The 10,539-nt window shown below is 34.4% G+C and overlaps 1 protein-coding gene across 1 annotated transcript in view; it reads left to right on the forward strand.

Annotated features, from left to right (window-relative positions):
- SLC17A6 (solute carrier family 17 member 6) overlaps positions 1 to 6,123 on the forward strand; it is a 35,602-nt gene extending 29,479 nt beyond the window's left edge. Inside the window, exons 8-12 of the mRNA XM_059929602.1 lie at positions 504 to 653; positions 3,815 to 3,947; positions 4,368 to 4,478; positions 4,943 to 5,070; positions 5,788 to 6,123. Coding sequence (XP_059785585.1) covers positions 504 to 653; positions 3,815 to 3,947; positions 4,368 to 4,478; positions 4,943 to 5,070; positions 5,788 to 6,123 — 858 coding nt within the window. The remainder of the gene's footprint in view (positions 1 to 503; positions 654 to 3,814; positions 3,948 to 4,367; positions 4,479 to 4,942; positions 5,071 to 5,787) is intronic.
- The last annotated feature ends 4,416 nt before the right edge of the window (positions 6,124 to 10,539 follow it).

Raw genomic sequence — 10,539 nt, forward strand, 5'->3', positions numbered from 1 at the left:
TGTAGTTAGGTAGTGTTATCATTGACTTTTGATAGGGTCTAGAATATTGCACTCTTAATTCTTCTTATTTTTCTCCTCCTAACTATTGATACATTGAATTTTCAACATTTTAAATAAAATATGTCAGATACCAACAAGGTCACTGATTTGGCAGTGAGTTTTAGCTAAGACCTGATCTATCACTGCCAAAACAAAACAAAGATCTTGGAAACTAGGATCTATGCTTTTGGAATTACTTTTCTATAAATATAGAATCTTGTATATTTCTAAAACTAAATCAATTTAATCAGAAGGAGAGACTGATATCCTTTTTTTTTTTCTTTCAACAATTATTCATGCAGCTAAGGTTGACTGGACTGTTGCAATTAATGATTCACTACCTCCTGCCTACCTCCTACTCATGCCCCAACATACATATCCTGAAAATGCGAAGTATCTATTATTCCCATTTAAGTTAGAAAATATTTATAATGGTCAGAATGGCTCTCTTTTTGGGATTTCAGAAATTCAGGACTCCATGGAGGAAATTTTTTACATCTATGCCAGTCTATGCAATAATTGTTGCGAACTTCTGCAGAAGCTGGACTTTTTATTTATTGCTTATTAGTCAGCCAGCATATTTTGAGGAAGTCTTTGGATTTGAAATCAGCAAGGTATGTAAAAATTATCCTTCTTTAACTAGAGCATTATTTTTGTACTTAAGTGACTATTAAGTTCCTTTGCCAAGATTTTATCTTCTAAATTTCATGAGTTATTCATTTATTTATTCAACAAATAACTTCTAATAAACAAAGACTAAGTAAGGTGTTTGAGTGCCTACTACAGTCAAGTGTCTGATAGAAATGGCTCTTTGTTGCTGGGAAAACAGACAAAACAGACCTAGTCTCCGCCCTCATAGAGCTTGCATCCTGGTTGGGGTGGGCAGCAATATAGCATTTTCCCTGTAAATAAGCATAATTCCCTTTAAGTTTCAGGTCAAAGACAGTACAGCAGTGAACAAAAATTATTTTATTAAAATAGAATTGTATTTACATAATTATCAATCTAACTCTTCTTCAATGCTCTCAGAAATCTGTCTGGCTAAAAGATTTGAGGATGGCAAAAATATCTGAAAACATTCCTGTATGTTATTTATCCAGTTTAATCATTTAGCAAGCATTTGTGGAACATGATATGTGAAGATTTATGTGTTAGATTCAGAAATAAAAATGTGGTTCCTTTCCTCAAGAGTTCACAGCTTGCTGGTGTAGACAAAAATAATACATTTCCAATTACAGCACAGCATTCTCAATGCTACAGACATTTATTTGTCGCTATGAAAATATAATCATTTTGAGATTTTTTAGAAGGATAAAATGAACATAAAAATACTACTTTATATGAAATTTACAAGGTCCTTTCATACTCATGAACAACCTTGTTTGGTCTACCAGCTGGATGACGTTCATCATTTCTATGGAAATGACGGAGAAACAGAGACTAGGGAAGGTATTTAAATTGCCTAAGGCCAAGCTAACAATAAGTGACAGAATCAAGTGTAAGCCCATATCCTTTGATTTATGCGTTTCAATTCCCTTTACTATGCCATTCAAATTCAGGTAAACCGTAATTCATTTAAGCATTTCACAAGTATTTGTTCAATGCCATGTCTGTGCCAAGCCCTTTGCTGAATCCATTTGTCTATACTGGCCATGGACTTGCTATTTCTCTTCATGTCATTACGTAAGTCCAGCTGGGCTCGCTATTCATATTATGTCTCTACTTGAAAGACTATCTAAGGCCTGGAACTGAAGAAAACCTGAATTTAGGAGTCTCTATTCTAAGAGCTCTTTTGTAATCCCTGTTTCTAAGGAAACTGTTTCCTCCATTCTTGAGAAGAATGACTGCTTTAGACAGGGCTCCTCTCTCTGGAGCTGATCAAACATTGCAGGGTAGCTTTTGGGAGCTCTGAGAGGTGTTATACTTCTCAACAAAGGCTGCTGGAGGTGTGAGTCCATTTTCACAATCTAGGACAAATATGACACTGAGGCTATTAATAAAGTCAGGTCTCGTGGGGGAGAGTGAAGGAGCCAACTGATGTTAATGAAACTGTGTGGTCATTCTGGCCCTGTAACTCCAATTAATTGAAAATGCCTGAGTAAAAGCAGCGATCTCTTGCAAAAACTAAATATAATCAGATATGTTGCTCTGATTCACTTACTATATTTTTAACTAAAATTTTGGATAAATTCTACACACACAGATTGGCCTGAAGATTTTAATTATACTGGTTTAAAAAAAAAATTACTGACTTACCTGAAAAATGTGAAAAGGAGGTGATTAAGGAAATAAAGCATGGGTTTTGGAGCCAGGGTGACATGGTCCCAAATCCAAGCTCTGCAAGAGACTGTTGATACATAACATAATCTTGGGCCTGCTCTTGAATAATTGTCATCCTCAGTTTTCTTACCTGTAAATAACGGTATTAAGACCACCTGTCAGAAGTACAACAAAATTTAAGTGAACTAAAACATTTACATGGAGAATGGTTCTAACCAACCTTAGTTAAATTGAGTATCCTATAGACAAAACCACAAGTGCAATGGCTTTTTCATACACACACACACACACACACACACACACACACACACACACACAGAGTCTCAGCCTATACTCATATATAAAACTTCTCAACCCCTTGAGAATGGCATAACCCTCCTAAGTCACAGATTCTTCGTCAATGCACTGAGAATAATAATATTAAAAATTTTTCGTCTGGAGTGAAAGAGAGAATTAAAGTGCTTGGATATTTAAGGTATTTTAGAGTCATTTACTACCTCAATTAATCATTAACCATACCAAGTCCATGGTCGTGACACCACAGTATACAGCATTATAAAATAGAATCTTTTCTCAAACCTTCAGTAATCTAGTTTGGAAGGGCATGTTTATACAAATAATAGACATTTATGTAATACTTACCATTTTCCAGGAATTGCACTTGAAAGTATACTTAGTAAAAATCTTCCTTGTATCTTTATATATACAAAATTTACATATATGTGGTAATATACAATTAACATGTATTTTATTCATAATTTCTGCCCCCATGATGTCCAGAGGACAATGTCTTACACATAATTATTGATCAAAACATGTGTGTTGAATTGATGCTGGCAGGTTAGGTTTTAGATTGGGCCATTTAGTATGAAATTAGTACAGAAACTATATACCGCTCTATGACAATGTGACCAAATATTGGTATTTGACAAGGAAATGACTAAAATTGAGAATTGATCTGCATTTTCTGGGCTCTTAATCTATAGAAACTAAATATAAAACTCATAAGAGATATACATTTTAAATGGAATTAGGGTTTTAGCCTTATTATAAATTAAAATGAATTTTAAAATAGTCTCTTCAAGGTTTGTCAAATGTATTTCTCTTCTCTCTGACTCTGTCTCTGTCTCTCTTTCTCTCCCCCTCTCTTGCTAATGATGATTATTTGCAAACATATTTAAGACTATAAAATGGATACATAAATGTGAATCACTCTGTGATAAACTTCAGGATAGTTTACTCATAAACTCAAAATTTACTGACTCAGAAAAAAAGTATTATCTTCTAGAAGATAAAAAGGGATCAAAGTAAATTTGCTTAACTTTTCTCATTTTTTTCTGTGGAAGTTATTGCTTATTCTGGGAATAAGTAAGTAAGTGGTCATTTAGAGACAGTATTTTTTTTTCTTCCTTGTCCGTAAAGAGCTTATGAGACTATTAAATTGCCCATATTACTTATGGTCATGTATATTTCTCCCCTTTCTGTTTTTCATCAGGTTGGCATGCTATCTGCTGTGCCACACTTAGTAATGACAATTATTGTGCCTATTGGAGGGCAGATTGCAGATTTTCTAAGAAGCAAGCAAATTCTTTCAACTACTACAGTAAGAAAGATCATGAATTGTGGTGGTAAGTACATAAGTGATGTTAAGAACATGCTTTTATTTCACGAAGTTCAAATTGACATGAGTGAGTCAACTTTTTCCATGTATATAAAATATGCTGTTAAATTTGTGCCCTCACTGTTCATTCATAATCATTCTCCCATCTTCAAATTTTCATAACTCCTAGTTTTAAATAATTGCATGACTAACTTTACCTTTCCCACCATTGAAACTTAAGGTTGTTTTTGATGTTTTTATTAAAACACAAAGAAGGCTTCAGTAACCTCTGTGCATAAATTATTACTGTTATTATTATTTTTTAAGATAGACTCCCTGAAGTGGTTTGCTAGGTCAAATATTGATGTGTGATCATTTTTAACAGTTCTGACTCATCAGAAGAATTTACATAAATTTCTGAAATATTTTCATGTGTCTGTTTCTGAAGGTTTTGGCATGGAAGCAACGCTGCTTCTGGTTGTTGGTTATTCTCATACTAGAGGGGTAGCGATCTCATTCTTGGTACTTGCAGTGGGATTCAGTGGATTTGCTATCTCTGGTAAGATACTTTTTAAAAAAATATGTACTTGTGACACTGATTTTTGTTAGTGATAAAAAGTCTATATATTCTACTTTCCCCTTTAACATTTTGAATGTTGAGAAGGTTTACTCAACATACTTCCACTAGAAAGTAAAAGAAATAAAACATTTAGAAATTATTATTTGGTTATGTTATGACTCACTACTCACTTTTCCCCTGCTTACCCTTACTCTTTTTTTTAAGTGAATGTCTCCTCTTCTCTGTGGAGTGAATATCACATATTAACTGTTGGATAACAAATCATACCTCCTTTCATTCTCATTATATCCCTGAGCTAAATTATCAAAAAGTAGTTATTAAGCACATGATATGAACCTGGTATCTTTTAAGGAGGGTGGTGAATGTGGTAGAGGAAATTCTATAGTCACCCACTTCTTAGAGGTTTGGGATTCTCTGAGTCACATCTTATGTGTGTATTTCAGGTTTCAATGTTAACCACTTGGATATTGCTCCAAGATATGCCAGTATCTTAATGGGCATTTCAAATGGTGTTGGCACATTGTCAGGAATGGTTTGCCCTATTATTGTTGGTGCAATGACAAAGAATAAGGTAAGATAGAGCAAAAGAGATGTTCATTTGTAGAATATCTCTCTCATGGTTGGGGAAAAGCATTAATATATTCTCTTTGGCATACTCTTTGTGATCCAGTCACCACACCTCTGAGTAGGGGAGATAACTGAGGTTCAGAAGAGAATTTCTCTCTAAGAGCTCTGAGGGAAGCCTCTTCCTCAACCAATAAGTGCTATGCTTTTAAACACCTTTTAATATTTCTGATATCCCTGGTGAGGCAAAACAACAACAACCTAGCTCATTAGTATAAACAAGTGGAAGTCTTCTGAGCTTTATTTGTAAACATCAATTCAGACTTCTCTGCAGTAATTGATGGAAGAGAATTGTTATCAGCTGTTTGTCTTTATAGGTAGAGCTTCTAAATTATGGTTTACCAAAAGGAAATAAAAGAAGTGGGAGAAAAAATAAGTAACTCAATGGAAATTAAAAGATAGGTTATGAATATTTTAAAAATTAGCAGACCTTAGATATATTTGGAGTTCTATTTCAGAACTTTAAAATTTGTTTTTAATTTTTTGAATGAAAGTCTTAGTATTCTAGAACATTTCTATCCCATTATTTGCTTTATGTGATCAGAACAGGTGTTTCCCCTGAAGATAGCATTTTATGAAAAGCTTGATGGTGGAACATTCAGAGATGTTAGGCTTTTCAAACATGGGGAGTTTGTTCTCACAGTGCCACTTTTTGTCACTGCAGTCACGTGAAGAGTGGCAGTATGTCTTCCTGATCGCTGCCCTAGTCCACTATGGTGGAGTTATATTTTATGCAATATTCGCCTCAGGAGAGAAGCAACCCTGGGCAGACCCTGAGGAAACAAGTGAAGAAAAATGTGGATTTATCCACGAAGATGAGCTCGATGAAGAAACAGGGGACATTACTCAAAATTATATAAATTATGGTACCACAAAGTCTTACGGTGCCACAACACAAGCCAATGGAGGTTGGCCTAATGGTTGGGAAAAGAAAGAGGAATTTGTACAAGAAGACGTACAAGACTCACACACTTCTAAGGACCGAGGTGATTATTCATAACAAAGCTAATTGCTGGATTTATTTTTAGTGTTTGTGATTAAATTAATTGTGATTGCACAAAAATTTTTTAAAAATGTGGTGTAAACATGTAAACATACCAACCAGGCAAGTCTTGCTGTAAAAATGAAATCAAAACAAACTCATGAAGTTACCATCAAGTGCAATCTATAGAAGTTGTGAAATTCCATCATTTCCATTCAAGTCATCCATTCTTGCATTTGTGATTTAAAGGTTGACTGGTCAAAACTGTAGAAGCAAGTAGTTACTCATTGGATTCATATGAGCTAAAACTCATCACCATTTAATAAAGCACAACTAAAACAGTTGGCACATCCCATCCTACAGAGGTTAGGAAGCCAAAGCTACTTGATCATACAAAATGCACTTATGTATTTGTTACACTGTATGGCAAGATATCGTGCAGAAATCCTGTTAAAAAAAAGTGAAGTTGTCATGTTGGCTGCATTAGATGTCGGCAACATTTGTTGAGTTAAATCATGGAGTTGAGATATCTGTCATGCAGAGAAGAATGTTGTGGGCTAGCAACTAGCAAGGTGTACTAAATAATTATTGTTATTACATAATGTAGAATATTTTGTTGATTCTCAAGAGGAATATCTTGCAGTGTTTTATATGAAATGCTTTGGCACAAACATTTATATCTGTGAAAAGGAACTTGTAAAGTGAGGGGTATGCTTCATATTCTTCCATTCATTTACCTAACGTATAAAACACTTCACACTTAATAAAATCTGACTTTTCATGTAGCATATCACTTAACCTTTTTGCAAAAAATATTAAAAATAAATAAACTCCAATGTATTTTTTATTACAACTTTGTACTGGTTGTAACTTGCATTAGAAAAAAAAGATACATACACCATAAAGAATCTAATAAGAAATTTACTATGGAGATATAGCCCTTAAAATGCAATATTAACAACAAAAGAAATAGAAACAATATAGATATCCTTCTTCCTTAGTAATTAAATATATATAAAACTTGTGCCACAGAGCTATATATAATATGAAAAGATAAACTTAATAGAGATATTGTAAGTAGACAATTTTATTACTTAAATTCCCATTAAAATATTTGTCTTAAATATATAGGACAATAAATTATATTAAAATTATATCTATATATATATCTGTACATCTTATACATATCCATACACAGATACATAATAAACAATCTTCACAAAAAACCAAAAATAGCATACACCTAATGTTGGGTTAGGGGACTGCAATTTCTACTTTCATAGAGTCATAGAATTTTAGATGGGGCAGAGGCATTTTGCTTGTCATTTCTTAATATAACTCAATAGGAATTGCAACATTTGTGTACCGAGCAATAAGTGTAATGAATAAAATTTCCTGTCTGTATATTATCTTCATTTTGCTTGTGGTAGCTGTTTGGGTGGTTGGAATGATTTTTTTTCCTTTAAAAAGTTGACATCAGACCTCTTTATAATGTTCTAAAATGACAATGATGCATTTCCAAATTCAACTTAAAATACTATTGGTGTGTTTAATTGTCTATTCTGGATATTTGATCTGTTCATTGTATTGTGCTAGTAACTGGAGGCCCTGTTAATGCAAATATAAAACATAAAGTTTGTTTTAAAAATGCAAACCATTCTTGATCTTAAGATAATAAAAATATCTTTTGCTTTGTGTCTCAAAGTGATGTAATGTGATCATCGCTTCTGCTGTGTTGAATGAAAAGATGTGGACTATCATTTTGTTGCTGCAAAAAAAAAAAGTGTTAATAAAATGCTCTATTTATCCTTTTGCAAAAAAACAGTACATTAATTTGGGTTTATTTTATGTTGTTGTAGCTTGGCTTTGTATAGTTTAGCTTGTGTACGTCCCAACAAAACAAATGCAGGCTCAAGAATATCAGCCTTTTCAGCCACATGAGGTTTAATGGAAGAACATGGCATTCTTTAGATTGTGTGGGATGTGGTTCCACAAAGAGAGTTTTACATCAAGAAATGGGTCTCTGAGTCAAACTCTATCTTTCAGTGCCTGTCTTCTCACAACTTGTGCTAAGCTTTAAAAAAATTAGGAAAAATCTCAACACTTGTCAGATCAATGATACTACCTAATTTTGACTGTACGTATACCTTGTGCGGGAACTGCCCTAACCATTTTGTGTGGAGTATCTTATGTAACACCACAAGGACCCTCCAAAGTAGGTACTCTTTTTGTTCCCAGATTACAAATGAAGGAACTGAAGCTGACAAAGTTTCAATAACTTTCCCAAGGTAAAATTGAGTCATGATATTTTAGTATAATGTGTCAGCCAAACCAGCAAATAGTGAGCAAGATTTCTCAGGGAAGCCAATGGAATGTCTATGTCACTGGAAAGATGATCATTTGCCCTGATTTCCAATTTTACAGATATGTAGAAAGGGAAGACCATCATTATATAACATTGGTAACTGAGATTCATAGAACTTATTACTTAACGGGACTTACAGGATGATTTAGTTGACACTCCTTATTTAACAAATGAGAACACCGAAGGTCAATAAGGGAAACTGACTTGATCAAGAGGACACAGAGGATATTATGGATTTGGAAAGAAGTTGTTATAATTAGCTGTGCTTTTGCTTTTACTTTAATTTTTTTAAACTGGTTTTTACTTAAGGAATTAAATAAGAATATTTTTTGGTTCAACCACTACCCCATATCCACCACTCACATAACCTCAGAGTGGGAGGTGAGGGAATATATTTTCTCTTCCCGTAATCCTCTGCATAAAGAAACAACAGCCAGAGGCCTAGCCTAATTTTTAAGGAGGCCCACAAGCCATCTCTGCATAACTTGATGGCAGGAATGAAAATGTCTTAATCTAACACTCTGTAATTTTTCCAGTTCCATAATACAAAAGTTTACAGTTCCTATAAGAAAATTGTTCTAATGATGTCTCTAAATTTTACCACTGGTCACACTCATTTACTCTGATCTCAATCATGCAAAGTCATTTTCCCTTTCATTTTCCTCCTCATCCCAATGCCCACCCCCATCTATACAGTTGTATGCATCTAGTATTTTGCAATTTACAAAATGCTTTCCCATGCATTCCCTCATTCCATCCACACATCTGCCTTGTAAAATTGAAAGGCCCCATATCAATATTAGTATTTCTATTCTCCAAGTAAGGGAACTGGGTCTAAGCAGTATAATTAACTTCCTAAAGATTCCACAGGCAGGGTTAGAACAAGAATACAGGCTATCTGGCTACATCAAGAGAGTAATTTATTTTTTACTTTTAAATCACTTTATTAATCTTCTGATTATAAATGTAGGATGGGGGAGGGGATCTTCATTAAGGAAAAAACAGTATTAAGAACAGTGAAATAAGGGTAATCAAAAATCTTACTATCCAGAGATAAACACTGTTAACATTTTTAGGTTATTTTCTATGAAAAATACACAGAAAACTCTCATATACTTTGTGATTTGCAAATTTGAAGTCATACTTGATCTACTGTTGCCAACTACTTTTTTCATTTAACAGTATGGCATGCATATTTTCCTATTTGATTATTGGAGTTCTATAGTCTAATATTATATTACATAACATAGGCTATATTTAATCTATTTATGCAATACTTTAGTTATGAACATTTCATTTTTGCATGCTTTTCCCTTTATCTTTCTGCTTGCGTGGTGTTTTGGGGAAACCTGACGTCACATATACATATACCTTTAACTTCTATAACCATGATGGATATTTAGGTTACTATTTGTAGTTTATTGTTCCTGTGTTTGTCTACAGAGAGTACTACCGACAATTGGCTTTTCTGGGATTCATTTACTAGTTATTCACTCAATAAATGTCTACTAAGCAGCTACACTGTGCAATCAGGGGGGATACAGGGGGGAGAAAACTGCCCCTGTTCTCTTGGACCCTAAAGTCCAGTACCCTTCTTGAGATGTTGGCGACACCCCCCAGCTGCCCAGTCAGACCACACAGATGTGACGGAGAGACGAAGCTCCTGCCTGGACACCAGAAACTTGCTAACCTTCCTGAGAAAGGATTTTTCTTAATCCCCCAAAGACCTAAAGTGGGCTGCATTCAATGTGCTCCCTACGTCATTTTTTAAAAAGTTTCAGATGAGGAAACTTTTCTCAGCCTCAGAGATGCCTGTGCTGCAAGGAGCCTAGGCTATGGGGTTGGCCTGGGGTGGGGATCAGTATCAACTATCTCCAGTGCCTGACTCTCTGCAGGAGGGGAGAGGGATGGACTGAACTTCTAAGTGCATTTTTTTCTTTTCTAAATTTGTTTCTGTTTGTACTCCTCCCCTGGGTTTTTAAGGACCTATATATTTTCTCTTTTCATTTCTTTCCCCTTTATTTACATGCTGCCTCCCTAAGTTTTAACCTCAAATAGGGGCTATTGAC

The sequence above is a fragment of the Balaenoptera ricei genome, chromosome 8 (genome assembly GCF_028023285.1).
Source record: "Balaenoptera ricei isolate mBalRic1 chromosome 8, mBalRic1.hap2, whole genome shotgun sequence".
NCBI classification, from domain to species: domain Eukaryota; kingdom Metazoa; phylum Chordata; class Mammalia; order Artiodactyla; family Balaenopteridae; genus Balaenoptera; species Balaenoptera ricei.